General features: G+C 42.5%; 1 protein-coding gene and 1 long non-coding RNA gene across 2 annotated transcripts in view; one reads left to right on the plus strand and one right to left on the minus strand.

The window, feature by feature from the left end:
* LOC127930047 (uncharacterized) overlaps nucleotides 1-19,330 on the minus strand; it is a 43,819-nt gene that overhangs the window by 22,480 nt on the left and 2,009 nt on the right. The gene's annotated exons all lie outside the window — the stretch shown is intronic.
* LOC118384708 (forkhead box protein J1-A-like) lies at nucleotides 3,563-9,393 on the plus strand. Its single transcript, XM_035771447.2, has 3 exons — nucleotides 3,563-3,787; nucleotides 4,570-5,215; nucleotides 6,108-9,393. The coding sequence occupies exons 2-3, from the start codon at nucleotides 4,625-4,627 to the stop codon at nucleotides 6,969-6,971; spliced, it is 1,455 nt and encodes a 484-aa protein (XP_035627340.2). The 5' UTR covers nucleotides 3,563-3,787; nucleotides 4,570-4,624; the 3' UTR covers nucleotides 6,972-9,393.

A 19,330-nucleotide genomic window follows, 5' to 3' on the forward strand; every position in this document is an offset into this window, starting at 1 on the left:
GTTTTTATGTATTTTTACTATTTTCTACATTGTAGAATAATCAAAAATACATCAAAAATATGAAATAACACATGGAATCATGTAGTAACCAAAACATATATTTTATATTCTTCAAAGCAGCCACTGTTTGCCTTGATGACAGCTTTGCACAATCTTGACATTATGTGTAACCTTTATTTAACTAGTCAAGTCAGTTATGAACATATTCTTATTTACAATGACGGCCTACCCCGGACAACGCTGGGCCAATTGTGTGCCGCCCTACTCCCAATCATGGCCAGATGCAGCCTGGATTTGAACCAGGTACTGCCTCTTGCACTGAGATGCAGTATCTTTGTCCTGAAGCCACTCTTGCGTTGTCTTGGCTGTGTGCATAGAGTCGTTGTCCTGTTGGAAGGTAAAACCTTCGCCCAAGTCTGAGGTCCTGAGCACTCTGGAGTAGGTTTTCATCATGGATCTCTCTGTACTTTGCTCTGTTTATCTTTGCCTCGATCCTGATTAGACTCCCAGTCCCTGTCGCTGAAAAACAACTCCACAGCATGATGCTGCCACCACCATGCTTCACCGTATAAATGGTGCCAGGTTTCCTCCAGACATGGCGCTTGGCATTCAGGATAAAGAGTTCAATCTTGGTTTCATCAGACCAGATAATCTTGTTTCTCATTGTCTGAGAGTCTTTAGGTGCCTTTTGGAAAACTCCAAGCGGGCTGACATGTGCCTTTTACTGAGGAGTGGATTCCGTCTGGCCACTACCATAAAGGCCTGATTGGTGGAGTGCTGCTTGTCCTTCTAGAATATTCTCCCATCTGCACAAAGGAACAATAGAGCGCTGTCAGAGTGAGCTTTGGGTTCTTGTTCACCTCCCTGACCAAGGTCCTTCTCCCCCGATTGTTCAGTTTGGCTGGGCGGCCAGCTCTAGGAAGAGTCTTGGTGGTTCCAAACTTCTTCCATTTAAGAATGATGGAGGCCACTGTGTTCTTGGGGACCTTCAATGCTGCAGACATTTTTTGGTACCCTACCCCAGATCTGTACCTCAACACAATCCTGTCTCTGAGTTCTACGGACAATTCCTTCGACCTGATGTCTTGGTTTTTGCTCTGACATGCACTGTCAACTGTGGGACCTTGTATAGACAGGCGTGTGCCATTCCAAATCATGTCCAATCAATTGAATTTACCAAAGGTGGACTCTAATCAAGTTGTAGAAACATCTCAAGGATGATCAATGGAAGCAGGATGCACCTGAGCTCAATTTCGATTCTCATAGCAAAGGGTCTGAATGCTTATGTAGATAAGGTATTTCTGTTTTGTAGATTTAATACATTTGCAAAAATGTATATATATTTTTTTCACTTTGTCATTATGGGGTATTGTGTGTAGATTGCTGATGTTTTTATTTATTTAATCCATTTTAGAAAACAGCTGTAACAAAACATTTTTGGGGAAAAGTCAAGGGTTCTGAATACTTTCCGAGGGCACTGTATATGTATATTTTGTTTTTTGATTTTGTTGAGAACACTTTTTTCAGAACACAAATTATTACACTACACAAATAAATATTTTGCTGATTTAAAGAAAGTACATCAAACTTTTTAATAAATGTGATATTTTCTATTTGTTCAAAAATCTCAATTGGGCTGTTGGAACAGAGCTACACTGCCATTTTCTATGATCTAGCGCCATCTCCTGTCAATGGAAACGCATTGTCACAAACCCTAAGGTTTGCCTGAGTAAAATTCGAGGAGAGAAGTTTATTTTGTGATGTGTTGCGAGTCATTCTTATACAGGGGGATTAAATATTCAATATTTCAGATGTTGTTCATGTTTGAGTAATGAAAATGTCTAAAACTTGTATGAATTCAAAAAATCTGTGGCCTCTGCATATTTATTTTGTGTGTCTATGTCCTTAGGTGGCTGTTTACTAAACTCATATGCATCAGGTTTAGTTTCCCAATAATTCAATTTTTGTTACAGTTTATCTTGTTTGAGATGATGATTGATGATAGCAATAAAGACTGTAGTTGTGCTGAGGTTTGTTGGATATTCCACAGCTTTGTCCAGCTGTGACTCTGCCAAATTCATTGGTGTCTAATCTCTGGCCCTTCCCTATTTCCCAGACAGACCTCAACTCATCTCCCTGTCAGCATTATTGGCTGCTCGCTATTCTGACCTCTGACTTCTCCTCAAGGTGGGCAGGGGAGGGGGGCCGGGGAATGGTTCAGAATCTGACATGAACAATCAGGTCTGGTCAGAACACCAGCCCTACAGGGCCCAACAATGGACTGTGGATTTCGCGGTTGAGTGGCAAAAAGGTCCGACTGGTACTAAGAGGAAAGTACTCAGGGAACTGGCCCTGATCCTATCCTCCATCACTCTCTCTCTCACTCTCTTTGTCAGACTGGAGTGATCTCGCTGATTGGTCTGTTGTTTTTTCCTTGTCTGCCCTCCCAAAACTTGGTAGAGAGTGCTAGGTACACAAGAGTTTTGCCCTTGGTGTAGCTTACATGTATGGTACAATTTCTAATCTGTGATTGATTCATTTTTGTAGTCATTTTTACCATATGACGGCAAGAAGTTATGATGATGGAGGATTATACAATCATAACTGGTTATGATTGAATGAATTAGCACCCCTGCGATAGGGTCCTGGAACTTGGATGTACCCTTTGGACATCCAGGAGGGTGTGCGTCTGTGAAGGAATGTACTTTTGTTAATAAGACAGAAAAGGAAAAAAAGAGAAACAAAAAGTTTGGCCCCTTTGGACGCTCTATTAGTGTGGCTGAGTGGTTTCCTGAGACTCTTGACAAAAGCAACTGTAAAGCAAAAAAAAAGGCTTCCTCATCTCTTGAGTTCTGTCCCCACTCCAGAGCTGGATGTCTGCTTTTTCGTTTATATTTTTTTTGACAACTCTTTCTCAGAACATTTACATTTACATTTAAGTCATTTAGCAGACGCTCTTATCCAGAGCGACTTACAAATTGGGTCAAACACTCCAAAATGTCTTATCTTCAATGCCACTCAGAGTTTACTCTCTGCTCCTCATTGCCTTTCTCTGCCAAGTTTAGGATGAACAATTCATGTACAATTTTTGGGGACAAAAAAACCCCCAGATTTTTTATTTCCAGAGTTCACTTCCAAAAGTTGTCGCAAAGCCCCCTTGTCTGCAAGGTATTGAGTTAAATACCCTACTCAAATGAATATAATTATATATTGTATTATTATACCAACTCAATCTGCTTGAACATTTAGATAATGTATATTTGTGCTGCATGTCAAAACCGTTCCATTCAACACATTTAGTACATTTCCATTTTCCATTTAAACTCATCTGATGGGATAAAAATCAATCTGATTTGTAAAAAATAAATAAAATACAAAAACCTATGTCCTTCCAACTCCCTTTTGGGGCACAAGACTGGATTTACTTGCGTGACGAACAAACCTGAGTGAGACTGATTAAAAATGAAGCACTATAGCAACAACCAAGCCAATAGAAGAACGGGAAGCTGTTTACAATGGGTGTACCGTTTCTATGGTTGCCGGACAAGCCTCCTGCACCAGGTATTAAACTGCCCCCGGAGAGATCCTTAGCCGCTGCCACCGTTATAAAGACCTGTTTTTGAGACGTTGAATTGAACAAGCGCGCATCAGAGCGCCAAAGACATCTTTAGGTATTTTTTCATACATTTTCAACAGGTGCAAATCCTCAAGGCTAAAACGATATTAATAATTTATCAATTGGCCATTTGGATTGTAAGATATTTTCTCAGCAGTATATCAGATCAAGGTAAGTTTGCCATGTTTTTACATTATATTTATTTTAAAAATTAAAACATATTAGAATGAAGTAGGTTCTCATTAAATTGTAGCAAATTATTATTGATATCTTGCCATAAAAATACAAAGCTGTTAATTGTAACTATTGTAAGGCTTTGTCGTAAAGTTAAATTACCAGCTAGCTATAAGCATCTTCATATTTAAAAAAATAATTGAAACACTTTAATTAAATAATCTCAAATGTTATCTGATTTGGCACAATTCATTACTTTGTCTATAGCCTAACTCTATTTGATCACGTTGAGTCGTTTATCATAAATTCACTCGACATATATGAGTTTATAACAGTGCCTTTGTCTCAGCCTTTTTTGTGGAGAGTCCCGTTTTATGGCTATAAACTATTATGTGTAGATAGTAGCGCAGTCTGGCCTCCCTATCACTTTTCGCAAAGGTTCTATGACCTCCAGACAGTCAACATCGGAACGAGTGAGAATAAACATAGCAGGTCTTTCGCACATCATTTCATTAATAACAGTCTTTATTCTGGGATTACAAACCCATGCACTCCTTTTGTTAAGCAGTTTCTAATCAAATATCAACATTTGAAAGATCTCAACTACATGCAGCTATTGTTCCTACAATGTGTTTCCCTACAAGTCACTGAATAGAACGTGCCATTACCACTATTTCAATTTACCCCCTGACATGCCTCAAAGGGCTCTGTTTTCAAATAGGGCTATCATTGTCCTTTTCAGCTTTGTTCATGTCGGGTGTATATTTTCTCCTTGTCAGGCTGTTGTCTGGTGGTATAGGAGTGAGCTTTAGCCATCGGAGCGGAGGGAGGACCATGCTGTCTCTAAGCTGTGCAGACCCCTGGCCCGAGGGCTCGGTGGGGCTGGAGGAGGAAGTGGTGACTGCCGCTGCTCATTCTGAGGAGCTGGACCTGGACGACAGCTCAGCCTCAGCAGGCTCCAGCAGCACTGGGGGCTCTGACAACCTGGATGACAGCCTGACCAGCCTGCAGTGGCTGCAGGAGTTCTCTATTCTCAATGCCAATGGGCCTCAACAGGCTCCTCTCTCCACTCACCACCAGCCTCACTTCTTCGGCCATCAGCAGCTGGGCTCTGAGGCTCCCGCTTCCCCTCTGGCTGGTGACCCTGCATCCATAGGCATGCCCCTCACCCCAGGCAAGCCCACAGCAGCAGCCTATTGTAGGATGCAGTCCCTGTCAGCCCTCCCTAGCCTGGTGGCCCATGGTCACTGCCCCGATGAGGTGGACTACAAGACAAACCCTCATATCAAACCCCCTTACTCCTACGCCACACTCATCTGTATGGCCATGCAGGCCAGCAAGAAGACCAAGATCACCCTCTCCTGCATCTACAAGTGGATCACTGACAACTTCTGCTACTTCCGCCATGCTGACCCCACCTGGCAGGTAAATGTTGCTAAAGTCACACCCAATTGAAAATGTGAAAATGGCTCTAATAGGATGCTTTAGACTAGGTCCTGTGAGAGGCTCTCAGTCACGTTCGTAACTTGACTATGTCTCGAGCTGCCAGATAGTGAGAGAGAGAGAGTCCTCTTCAGCATCTGCGACAGAGGGCTCTGTGTGTTTTGGAGTGGGGCCAAGATGCAGCTGTGTTTTTCTTTAACAGGAACGAGTAAGAGCACAGTTCTTTCCAAATTCTGTATATTGAGAGCTCTGGGCCGTCTGCCACATTCTGAACAAGCATTAGCAGCTATGGTTTATGGGAATTAAGGGCTCTCATGGTACAAAGATGGCAGCAAATACTCCCGTAATTTACAAAGATTGTAGCAAATACTGCCTTGGACTTCCCCTTACTTGGCAGTGGGCATCTTGCTTAAGAAGACTTCATCCCCCACAACACACATTTTAGTGTGTGTTTTTAAACCAGTTACATTATTTTTCAGAAATAGCTCCCAGGTTTTCTGCTTGAGCAACGAGAGGCAATGGGGGAGTATGGGGAGGGGCAGTATGGCATCAAAAGTGCAGATTCCCCATCAAAGGGAATAAATTCTCTGGAAAAAGTTTAATTTGCTGGATAAATGATTAATTAAGTCGTTAGCCATACTCCCCAGGTCCAGAAGTTATACTAATTTCCTGAGCATTCTGTTATTGTAAGCCAGTGCATGGGGCAGATAATATTTAACAAAGGTCAGCAGGTCACTAGTTGGGGGGGAGGGGGGAGGGCGTGTTGAGCACCGAGTAAGGCTGAATGCAAGGGTACACAAGCGAATATATTTGATGGAGCAGGACTGAATGTGTACTGCCATGTCAATCCTGTCTCCCTCATGCGCTATTTCAGAACTCCATCCGGCACAACCTGTCTCTGAACAAGTGTTTCATCAAGGTTCCGCGGCAGAAGGACGAGCCAGGGAAGGGGGGCTTCTGGAAGATTGATCCCCAGTACGCAGAGCGCCTCCTCAACGGGGCCTACAAGAAGAGGCGGATGCCCCCTGTCCAGATCAACCCTGCCCTGCAGAACAGGCTTAGGGCCAACCCCCAGCCCCTGCCCAGGGGCCTCTGTAACTCCACAGGCAGTCAGAGTGGGCTATGTGTCAATCCAGAGGCTCAGCAGCTCCTCAGAGAGTTTGAAGAGGCCACTGGAGCCGACCAGAACTGGGACCCCTGTCTGGCCGAAGGCACCATGCTGGGGGCATGGCCCATAAGAAAGGGAGGCCCTGGACACAAGAGGAAACACCCACTGGGCTCCAGGACTGCCATGGTCAAAGTCCCCCGGCACTCCAGCTCTCCTTTGCTGTCTTTGGAGGAGTATAGGGAACTGGGCTCCCTGAAGGGGAACTTTGACTGGGACGCCCTCCTGGATTCTGCACTGAGTGGGGAGCTGAGTCTGGACGGAGGAGGTCCACTGAGCCCCATCCCCCAGGAGGAGGACCTGATGGTGCGGGGCACCCACATTTGCCCCCTTGAGGCCCCCGCGGGGACAGCAGACAGCAGCCACGTGCTGGCGGAGACCCAGAGGAGCAGCGGAGCAGACTTTGAGGAGACGTTCCTGGCCACAGCATTCCTACAGAGCCCCTGGCCAGAGGAAGAGGAGCAGGGATCTACCAACTTCCTGTGCAGCTCCACAGTCAACCTGGAGCAGCTCTTTGACCTGGGAGATTCCCTCGGCGGTGACCTCAGCAGTAAGATAGAGTATCTTCTCTAAAGACATGTTCACCAATTCTTTGGCCTCCAAGACTCTTTGACTATACTGACACTACTATGATGACACTACTAGATTATTGTTTAAAAAGAGAGGCACCACATGAACTAAATGGACCTTTTACACATGCATGTGTTTAAGATTTCTAGATTATGTTTTTTGAAATTGGTACAATAATGGATGACATCATTAATGCCTACAGAGCAAAAATGCCACAATGAACTGCAGTATTCCAAACGATTACTGGACAAAAACTATATCAAACCTACTGTTGGGACCATGACTTTGGATAATAGACATTATCAATAAGACTTCGCTCACAGAGAAACTAAATATTCCTGTCTGAGGACAGGAAAACCACCAATATGTCTTTGTTTACATTCTGAATATATATGTGGTATTGAATGGATTGCAGGTTGACGTGGATAGAGGAATTGTCATGCAGGCACAAGGTGAGCAACAGAACATTGGAATCAACATTTTATATATTTTTTTTTAGCATTAGATGAAATTACAAAGTAAGACTTTACAGTGACTGTACTCTTTGAAAGTTATGGACAGTTTCGAGATGCAAGGCCAACAGCTAATGATGAGTTGAGGTGTTGTACCTGACAGTGATGCAACGTTTTAGCTGCTAAAGAATAGGTGGTTTAGCATGCTGAATATTTCATAAAGGTTTAGATGAATCCACCTCACAGGGAATACTATTATTTGTTGTGAAGATCTCTTATTATTGTTGAGGAATTAAAATGATCACAATGCTGATGCATACTAAAATCCCAGAGAAGGTTATGGAATGTATGCATCAGACTTCAGGAATTTCAGTCCTGTACTGAATTTTCTACTGAAATCCTGAACGTCTGACTTTTAACGCTCTGTGGATGCATTTGGATGAAATTCTGAAACTAGTGTCTATTTAATATCAATATACAATATCTGTAACTGAAGTGAAAGGAATACTATGATGATCAATGAAGATATATTTGCCAAATTACTACTAATTAGAAGAGTTTTTAGACTTAAAATTGTTTTATGTGTGGGGTTTTCTATAATGACTACTTTCTGAATGCATTCTTTGAATAATGATCTTTTCACTTTAACTAAATGTATGCAGAACCATTTTAAACGGGTTGTTTTTAGCAAGCTTAGGATTGTCATATTATCAGCAGAGAGTGTAAATTTATATTTAATAATCATTAATTCAACTAATTTCAGTGAGTTAACCAGTTACAGAGAGCAGTAGAGGACAGATCTGGATGTCGTAAAGACAAGTTCATTCCAATGCAGAATAGCTCAAGGCAAGCTTCTCCTTTGCAATGGTTTCAGTGGCTTGTCAATGAATACCCGACCTTCAGGTTAGATGTGCAAAGAACAACACTTGGGACCAGAAGACCAGCAGTGTTAGAGGCTGGGTTTTCACCAAGGAAAGCTGATGGAGGCCTTTTGGTCAACAGAAGGAGACAATGCAAAAATGATGACATAAACAAACAGGAATTACATGAACAAATGTTGAGTTATGAGATACTCTCTTGTTTTGTTTCAAGTCAACCTTTACCTGGAAATTGCTTTCTTTGTCTTTCCTCTGGTCTTACTAAACCCAATCACATGGTTTCAAGACATGAGTGAGTGAGTCTTAAAGGTTGATTGATGGCACAAAAAAACAGTCAATTTTGAAACAGACATGGGGTGTACCTTTGGTGGTTATGTTCGAAGTGTCATTCTGGTCATGCATGCCGCGACCGACGTAGTTTGTTAGCTAAGATAGCCACTTTAGCTAGCCAGTGACTTCTCCAGTGTGTTGATGTCATTTCACAGGAGTTGTGTTTGGAAAGAAGCTGTAGAGATCGGTAAGAAATGGCCCTTCTGTAGCCAAATATCTTATTCAGAAATTGTGGTTGTGTTTTTAAGCATTAAATGACCTAGTATAATGGCACATTGATCAGTTATACAGTTTAAAGCCGCTATTTTTGTGTTTTTGCCCAAAGTCGACCTTTAACATGTATATTAAAATGTGCTAATAGTCGTCATCTTGCAGAATAACTACTCCTGGTTTATTAGTGTTGTAAATCCACCATGAAGTCTAAAAGTGCAATCAATGTACAGTGAGTGATACTTGGTCTATTTTACATTACATTGAAGGGTAGTAATGCAGTTTACTTAGTCAGACCCAGTTCATGGTTTAATGTGTGGTACGGTATGAATACATTCTGATGGAAGGAAACTCCTCCTTTAAAAGTGAATTACCTACTATATTTTGTCAGTTGTGTATTAGCTCTTCCAAAACATTTGTCATCCAATTTGACCCAATTGGCATCATACCTCAATATTTTTTATATTTTTTTATGAAGATATGCATTCATGTGTGCATTCATTCTGTTTATTTTTCTGTTTTTCCTTGACAATAAAAAAACCCTTAAAACTTGAATGAGTTTACATAAATTTTTGTACATCTGGGTGCGGTGCTTTTCAAGATTTCTAGCTGTCTTTCCGTCTTTTTCTCCCTGTCTCTATTTTGTCTCTGTATATTCCTGATTCCACCACATTAGTGTGTCTTCTGTGTGTGTCGGTGTGATTTACGCTTGCCTTTTCCTGCTCATCTCTTTTCGGGGGTGACTGTGCTCAGGCAGTGGATTGGGGTCTTTCTCTGGCTTTTGTCTGTGCTCAGTCAGACACTTGTCCCCCCCAGGGCTCTGCTCTGTGCTCCTCTCACTGGGTCAGTGTGGGGTCTAACAGGAACAAGTGTCCCACACCTCCATATATCCCTATCCTGTCTGTTCTGGACCACACCATCTTTCTCTACTTGTGAAGATTAGCTAAGTACCATGTTCAGGGAACTTTATGAATATTTCCCTGTGGCGTTTTCAAATGAAGCCCGGTGTATAGCTAGCGTGTCATTGTGTAAAAGACTGGGACTGTCTTTACCACACGAATGTCTCATGTGGTAATCAGGAAAAAGTTGGAGAAATCCTATACCTCTGTATGGTGGACTGGACACCCAACCCTCCACGGGAAGGGTACGGTTCTCCATCTCCATCCGTGGTGCTCTCTGCTTGGGAAAGGAGAGCTGACAGTCTGAGTTAGCCTTCTCCCCCAGCCCAGCTCCACAGAGGCCCCCTGGACAGCAGTTATTACATGGTACAGTTGTCTGTCCAGGTGGAGTGCAGGGTTCATAATTATAATGTGACAGGCTGGTTAGATGAGAGGCTGTTGGTAACATGATGCAGCCATTCTTCCCCAACCCTGCTGATGGCTGCAGGTAAGGAGAGCTCCCTGGTGAAATGCTAACCCTCCCTGCCACTCGCTCGTTTGTCCCAACCCAGGAACGCTCCAAACTGAAAGTGCAAAAAGGCAACAACAGGAAAATGTGAATACCCAGTTATACATTATTCTGTCAAGGGACAGCAAAGCCAGACGTATCTTAGAGGTGTAAAAAGATACATGTGCAAAGCTTCCATTTGTTTTAGGTGAAATGTAGTGAAAAACAAGTAGGAAAAGGAGAAGATCTTTTTTGAAATAAAAAAGAAACATCCAGCTAGTTTAACAAGAGGACCCGACCCAGGAGGTCACAAACTGAAGAACATATCAGCCACTAGAACGAGGGCACCAGGGCGTTGCCTTCAATGTTTTTCTCCCCGTTGCCCCCACAACTCCATTGGTATTCAACCAGGCTGTGTACTGCAAAGGAGGGAGCGAGCCGCTGATGGCCTGGGCAGCTCTACTCGTGAGTTCAGCTTATCCATCGGCTCCAGAAAAGAGGGAAAAGGGAAAAGTGTTAAGAAGAGAGGGGGAATACATCTTTTTTTATCACACGGCCAATGAAAGGCTGGTCTCCGGGGTAACTGCTGGTGCCATTGTTATGTAGACTGGAGGGAGAATGGGAGAGTGTATGTTACTGGTCCCTGCAAGGCCCAGGGAGGGGTTGATTAGGGTTGTGGACGGATGGCGTGGAAAGAGAGGGAGGTGGACAGCCCGCTCAGATTTATTATAGTGGCGGTGTCAGTATTTTTAAAAATGCACTTACCTTAGTAAAGTTAACCTCTACTCACACCCCCCTTCTGGGTGGGGAGGAGGTGGATTCACAGTTTCTGCCTTAAAACACTGCATTGTCTTGTTCGTTTTCCCCCTTTTATACCCTGCCAGGGTATACTATGTATTGGAATAAGCCTCTTATGTTGTTCAGTCAAGTGAATGTCCTAGATAGTGCTCTGAATGGCCAATCATATGGGTAAAATAGATGCACTGTGCCATACACAGCCCTGACAAGATAAGTGGATCACAACAGCCCACTTTATTTTGTACCGTATGTTGCTTGTTTTTCATCTCTGTTCAGTGGGTGTGTGGAGGCAGAAGTAAAAATGTGCCTTATCACATTTTCACTATGGTGCCTGAAAAATCAACAAGGTTACCACACACCATAAAACACATCAGAAAAGCCCTTAAGTTTTATGCTGTGCTTTTGTGTTTATTTTACTATGCTCTGAAACAACCTCTAGAAACACATGTTTCAGTACAGGTTCACTGCTGTGAAATGATACAAAATACTGGTAAAAGAGGAATCTGTCAAAGGTCAAATAGAATCAAAGTCAATATTAGGCTGATGCCAAATGTGTTTGATATGTTGAGGTCAGGCGAATGCTGTGGACCATTGTGAGAGGGATGTGTGGTGGTGAGTGTGTATTTGGTGTGACAGTGTGTGTTTGTGTTCTCCTCTGCTGCAGCAGTGTGGGTCGATGTCTCTTTGTCAGTGAGACACAGGCAGAGGGGTAATCTGACATCCATCAGCGGCTTAGTGAGCAATACACACAGTGTGTAACCACAGGGAAACAATACCCAGGGAAACAGTGGGAGGGCCCAGCATTCATTACACAAGGCTGGGGAAGGTCTTTTGTAGGTGTTGAAGAAGACAGAATGAGACAGCAAATGATTGCAGTGACAAGGACATTTCTGGGGTTTTCCAGTAAACTTGAACCTTTTCCCCTATTGCTGAGAGAGGATGTTCCTAAGGGAGCTATCTTTCATAGAGGTTACTAAAATAGGTTACTAAAACCAGCTAGTCAGTTTAAGGGTGCCACGCTTGCTGTTAGGAAGAGGGAACCAGTCGGTTGTACTAAAATGAATATGGGGGAAACAATAGCTGGCTCAAAGTGTATTTGTATTTATTATGGATCCTCATTAGCTGGTACCATGGCAGCAGCTACTCTTCCTGGAGTCCAGAAAAATTAAGGCAGTGGCCCAAAACATTACATTACACAACATATTAAGTGTCTACTACCACATATCTACAACACAAAATCCATGTGTATGTGTGTACAGTGCGTATGTTATCATGTGGGTGTGTATGCGTGTGTCTGTACCTGTGTCTATTCACAGTCCCCGCTTTTCCATAAGGTGTATTTTTATCAGTTTTTCCAATCTGATTTTACTGCTTGCATGAGTTAATTGATGTGGAATAGAGTTCCATGTAGTCATGGCTCTATGTAGTACTGGGACAGACCTCTACCCATCTTAGCTACTGTTACATCAATATGTTTTGACCACGACAGTTTACAATCCAGAATTACTCCAAGCAGTTTAGTCTCCTCAACTTCCACATTATTCATTACAATATTTAGTTAAGATTTAGGGTTTAGTGAATGATTTGTCCCAAAGACAATGCTTTATGTTTTTGAAATATCTAGCTTATTTCTTGACACCCATTCTGAAACTGACTGCAGCGCTTTGTTAAGTGTTGCAGTGATTTCACTTGCTGTGGTAGCCTACGTATATAGTGTTGAGTCATCAGCATACATAGACACACAGGCTTTACACAGAGCCAGTGGCAGGTCATTAGTAAAGATTGAAAAAAGAAAGGGGCCTAGGCAGCTGCCCTGGGGAATGCCTGACTCTACCTAGATTATGTTGGAAAGGCTTTCATTTTGGGCTGCAATCCCGTTAACGGGATGATATGACAACAGCCAGTGAAGGTGCAGGGCGCCAAATTCAAAACAACAGAAATCTCATAATTAAAATTCCTCAAACATACATGTATTTTATACCGTTTTAAAGGTATTCTTGTTGTTAATCCCACCAGTGTCCGATTTCAAATAGGATTTGCGGTGAAAGCACCACAAACGATTGTTAGGTCACCACCAAGCCACAGAAAAACACAGCCATTTTTCCAGCCAAAGAGAGGAGTCACAAAAAGCACAAATAGAGATAAAATGAATCGCTAACCTTTGATGATCTTCATCAGATGACACTCATAGGACTTCATGTTACACAATACATGTATGTTTTGTTTGATAAAGTTCATATTTATATAAAAAAATCTGAGTATACATTGGCGCGTTACGTTCACTAGTTCCAAAAACATCCAGTAATTTTGCATAGCCACATCAATTTAACAGAAATACTCATCATAAATGTTGATGAAAATACAAGTTATACACATGGAATTATAGATATACCTGTCCTTAATGTAACCGCTGTGTCAGATTAAAAAAGCAAACCATGGCAATAATCTGAGATGTAGCTCAGAACAATCAAGTCAAAATAGACGCCATGTTGTAGTCAACATAAATCATAAATTACATGCTAAATATTCCCTTACCTTTGATGATTTTCATCAGAATGCACTCCAAGGAATCCCAGGTCCACAATAAATGCTTGATTTGTTCGATAATGTCCGTTATTTTTGTCCAATTAGCTACTTTTGTTAGCGCGTTTGGTATATATATCCAAACGCTCATTCTAGTCAGTGTTACGTTGGACAAAAACTTCAAAAAGTTATATTACAGGTCGAAGAAACATTTCAAACTAAGTACAGAATCAATCATTAGGATGTTTTTAACATTAATCTTCAATAAAGTTCCAACCGGAGTATTCCTTTGTGTCTTCAGGAGCCATGAAACACAGGTTGTGTAATGCGCGTGACCAGAAAATGGCTGACTGTCAGACACCTGTTTCATTCTGCTGTCATTCAGTCCCAAAACACAGTAGAAGCCTCATTCAAATTTATATAGACGGTTGACATCTAGTGGAAGCCCTGGGAAGTACAACATCATTAATATCTCAAGGGGATTTCAATGGGAACTGTGTTGAGTACATACCAGCCTCAGATTTCTCACTTCCTGTTTTGATTTCTCCTCAGGTTTTTGCCTGCCATATGAGTTCTGTTATACTCACAGACATCATTCAAACAGTTTTAGAAACTTCAGAGTGTTTTCTATCCAATACTACTAATAATATGCATATATTAGCAACTGAGACTGAGTAGCAGGCCATTTACTTTGGGCACCTTATTCAAGCTACTCAATACTGCCCCCAGCTATAAGAAGTTAAAGAACACCCTCTGTGTTCTGTTAGACAAGCCACAATATGGTAGGGGATGTAAAGCCATAACACATCACAAAATCGTGTGTATAGGTGGCAGGGAAGTCAGGCGCAGGAGAGTCAAACGGAGTGTAAAATGGAGTCTTTTAATGAATGTCCACGTAACATGCTCCATAACACTAATAAGAATAGAATATAAACAAACATGGGTACAAGGACCCGTTGCGCACCTATACAATAAACACAACACGGACAATAAACAATCTCTGAAAAAGGCATGAGGGGAAACAGAGGGTTAAATACTCAACAGGTAATTCATGGGATTGAAAACGGGTGTGTGGGAAGGCAAGACAAAACCAATGGAAAATGAAAAATTGATCAATGATGGCTAGAAGACCGGTGACGTCGACCGCCGAGCACTGCCCGAACAAGGAGAGGCAACGACTTCGGCAGAAGTAGTGACACACATACGTTTTTTTTTAGCAGAATATTATGATTGATAATGTCTAAAGCTGCACTGAAGCCTAACAAAACAGCTCCCACAACTTATTCTTTACTAGAGAGATCTAAGACAACAGCATAGCAAGGCAGCAACACATGACAACACAGCATAGTAGCAACACAACATGACAACAACATTTTAGCAACACAACATGGTAGCAGCAGAAAACATGTTACATTAGCTAAGTCATTTGTCTAAGTTCCGTACATGTTGAATGCCCTTCTCAATAAGTGTGCTGAAAATCTGTTGTTAATTTGTTTACTGTGAAATAGCATTGTATCTGGTCAAACAGCATTTTCCCTAAAAGTTTACTAAGGGTTGGTAACAGGCTGATTGGTTGGCTGATGATTTTTGCTTCCCTCCAGGCCTAAGGGCACACACTTTCCTGTAGGCTTAGATTGAAGAGATGGCAAATAGGTGTGGCAATATCGTCCGCTATCATCCTCAATCATTTTCCATCCAAGTTGGCTTGTCATTGTTGATAGACAACAATATTTTTTTCACCTCTTCCACACTTACTTTACGGAATTCAAAATTACACCTGTCTTTCATAATTTGGCCAGTAATGCATGGATGCGTAGGTTCAGAATTTGTTGTTGCCATGTCATGCCTAAGTTTGCTAATCTTTCCAATGACAAATCACTATGGTAGTTTGCAATATCAGTGGGTTTTGTGATGAATGAGCCATCTGATTTAAGGAATGATGGAGCAGAGTTTGCCTTTTGCCCAAAATGTCATAAGGTGCTCCAAAGCTTTTTACTATCATTCTTTATATAATTCATCTTTGTTTCATAGTACAGTTTCTTCTTCTTTGGTTCAGTTTAGGTCACACGATTTCTCAATTTACAGTACGTTTGCCAATCGGCTGTGCAACCAGACTTATTTGCCATTCCTTTTGCCTCAACCCTCTCAACCATCAAATGTTTCAATTCCTCATCAATCCACAGGGATTTAACAGTTTTTACAGTCATGCTTATTAGTAACCGGGTGCATGCTTATTAGTATCTGGAATAAGTAATTTAATAAATGTGTCAAGTACAGCACCTAGTTGCTCCTCATTACAAACCACATTCTCAACATCGGAATAACTATAAAAACTTATTGTATGACCTCTTATACACTATATTAGGCCCAGCCTTTAGAACTTTGGTTTTCCTAGATACTGTATGGCTACTATAAAGTGTATAAATGAATAATGTTAATAAACAAATGAAATTGCAATTAAAGTTCTGCATTAGGGTTAGCTGTACTAATCATTTTATAAATGTGCACCTGTCAAGAAGTGTTCCCTACTTGGACATAAGTGTTATGTGTCATGGTTCCTGTGTTTCCTAATTAGCATGTATGTTACGCTGTCCAGGTAACAGCCAGCAAGGTGAGTCACTCAGAAGAGAGAACAATAGTCCCGGAGATCTAGTCCCTCTGAAGCCGCTTAAAGCAGAATCAGTCTCAGTTTACACCTCTGTGTTCAACATCTCACATCATCGTTGTTCCCCCTTAGCAAGGAAGAAATGCATCTGACACGATGTGGCAAAAATATACTGTGTAATGTTGGGAGGAATTAATGAATTGGTTGTAGCAGTGGAAGCTGGAGTGTGGGCATTCTATGGATTTCCCAGCAAGCCTTGCGGCAGTGATAAACTAAAGCACCCTGTCGGCCCTGAGCAGGTGACGCAGGGAGACGGAGAAGCCATTGTGGAGACAGACAATACAACAGCAGCGATGCACACCTTGGCCACATACCTCTGGAGGAAGTGACCAGGTCAACTGACACCTGATCATGCCGTACTCTAGAGAGAGCTCCTCAGACTGTCCCTCCCTTGGGGGTGGAGGGGAGGGACATTTACTGAGAGGAACAAAAACAAACATAAACAAGGTCCATGGCAGCTGGGGGCAGGTTGAGCCGTATGCGTTCCTGGCAGCCGTGGCCGACCTTGGCCGGGCAAGCCCAGACCTGCCTCTCAATGCTGGGTGGGAGAAGCACCAAGCCGCTTGCAGGACTTGGCCTGACTCAATGAGAAAAGAAAATAACACTCTGGGCAAACAAGAGCATAGTAAGCTCTTTCCACCTCACTCCCTTTTTTATTGATTCCTTTATTTATTTATTTCTCAACACTCATCGGATTCCAGCGAACAGCTTGGCTACTGCCCCCCTTTGCTTTTTACTACAGAGGATACTTTCTTTTTCTCTTATTCTACTCTTACTCACTCCTTTCCAGACTTTAATTTGATTTCTTTATTTCTTTGTTTTTCACAGTGGAGATGAGGCTTTGAAACGTTGCTGTTTTACATATCTTAGGGCTCCACTCAATAGGTGAGCTGCCGTGGCGACAAAAGCCATAAAAGCCCCCAGGCCTGGTCGAAGCGTAGGACCCCCTCACTGCTTGGCTCAGCCAGAGCTTTCTCTCAGCACCCCTCCACAACTCTGTCCCTCCATTCATTGGTGTTGCCTCTCACCCCCAGCAAAGAGCATGGCGGTTTGCATCGGGTGCATCCACTAAATGATTTGATCGGAGGAGACGTGGGATGGAGTGAAACAGAGACCTCCCTGGTCATTTCCCACACCACATTACAGCCCCCAGTGTGAATGTCTGGGTCTCCCCATCTGTCTCTCACTTTCTACCTCTCCGTTTTCCTCTCTCTCCGTTCTCCTCTCTCTGTCTAGGGGTGAAGATAGATGTAATTTCTTACCGAAATGACATCAAAGGGCTCCTTTAGGCTACCCGCGCACGTTCATTCTCTCGCAAAATATTTCTAGTCTCCAAACAGTTGTGAATAGAAAGAGACATCTGTTCCACAAAACACCACAAAGTGTAATGACATTTTGGTGATTGTCATTAGGCCAGAATTTATGCATCCACTACTGTCCTTGCGTGTTTCAGTGTCGGCCATTAATCTCTGCTGTGGCAAAATGTCAATATTCTTGTTGAACCACATCCCTTTTTTGAGCATAGGCCATACCACCCGTTTTGAAGTCCATTCGCGCATTTTTCATGCCTCTGACATGTGGTAGCCTAATGATAAATCATGGTGTAATAGCTTACAGTTTTCTTGACATTTTGTTTTAATTATTGTGATAGGGTCATGTATTTTGCCAGGACGCAGTACTGGACTGTACCGCCTTACTTTCACCCCTGTCTTCCTCGCCATCTCTCTCTCATCGCTCTCTCTCTCTCCTCATCTCTGCTATTACTCATTTGCAGTGTGGGGTGTTATTGGGACTAGGTTGATTTGTGTGTGACGATGGGAATGCTTTATTACCTTACCGGCCAGAGCTTGTCAGGATTTCACATTCTTTTTTTGTGCAGAATTATAGGATGTGTGTGTACTGTTCAAAACAGGTCAGAGGATACAAAATGAAGCATAACATAGGCCTACGTTTACTTTTAACTGCTGGCTTTAAGGTCATTAGTCAGTTGACAAACGGTGGTTGGCTTGATGTGTCAGCTGTGTAAAGGAGTTGATCAAACATTCAAACGGTGTGTGTTTGCGTGTGTGTCAGAATGCCGTTGCTACACCTGACTGGCTGCGGTAGATTGGATCTGGCCAGCCACCTCTTGCTGCTGTCTTTAAAGCTTGGCCATGGGAGGGGCCAGGGTGTTTGCGTGAGTGATCTTTAGCCTCCTGTCAGGGATCAGAAAAACACTTATTAACTGAGAGGAATGCAAACAAGCGAGAGCTAGAGCTGGAACACAGGACAAGACATGGGATGGAGGAGTAGGAGGGGTGCCCCCATCTTGTAAACTCCTCACACAGGGATTCATCCAGAACATTCTAGAACAATGGAGTTCCACTGGGGGAGTAGGTCCTAGAACACCGTGACCTTTTATATGTTACAGAATACAACATATTACACAGCATGTTGCTCTTACATAGTTTTAGTAAGTTGCATTTGTACTCTTTTCTGTTACTCAGGTTAAAAGCATCTAATAATTGAATTCATGTGTCATATGTTATCACCTGACACAACTTCATTTACAAGGCCACGAAGGTATGTTCTCTTGCAAGGTACCCTGTAGACTGTTGAGAGAGGTGTGAGGGAGAATTGCCACCTGTTTTGTCTCTACATCCCTATAGTCACCATGTTATAACTTGTGAAAGTGGCTTGGGAGTAGAGCAGGCAGGAAGGGCCATGGGTCGTCCCCTTGTCACACTGAGAGGGTGCCAATGCAAGTACACTGAGACTGAAGACAAATGACAACAGATTTAACAGATTAGTGCCAGAGGACCCACAGCACTTGGATGAGACTGAGCGTGATGTTAAGGATGTGAGGTGTTAGACCCTCTCTGTGGTGTGCCATTGTTTGCTAATGGTTTAGAGCTAGGCAGTCAGTTTTACCACTGCCCTCAAGATCTGTTTGCAAACCATCCTGATTGCTGGATATGTATAGCCTATAAACAGACATCCTGAACTTTTCTTTCGTTTGAATGTGAACGTATGTTTTGGTGGACGGTAGTGAGGTTGGTACAAAGGTAGCCAGGCCTGTCAAAGGTAGTGGGGTTGGTACATTTGGTTTAGTATTTCATTGCAGGTGTCACGAGTCCGACC

The sequence above is a fragment of the Oncorhynchus keta genome, chromosome 5 (genome assembly GCF_023373465.1).
Source record: "Oncorhynchus keta strain PuntledgeMale-10-30-2019 chromosome 5, Oket_V2, whole genome shotgun sequence".
NCBI lineage: Eukaryota > Metazoa > Chordata > Actinopteri > Salmoniformes > Salmonidae > Oncorhynchus > Oncorhynchus keta.

Excerpts from the sequence above, each read along its gene's own strand:
- LOC118384708 (XM_035771447.2), top strand. The coding sequence starts at position 4,625 with ATGCTGTCTCTAAGCTGTGCAGACCCCTGGCCCGAGGGCTCGGTGGGG. Across the intron at positions 5,216-6,107 it reads ATGCTGACCCCACCTGGCAG|AACTCCATCCGGCACAACCT; the intron begins GTAAATGTTGCT and ends GCGCTATTTCAG.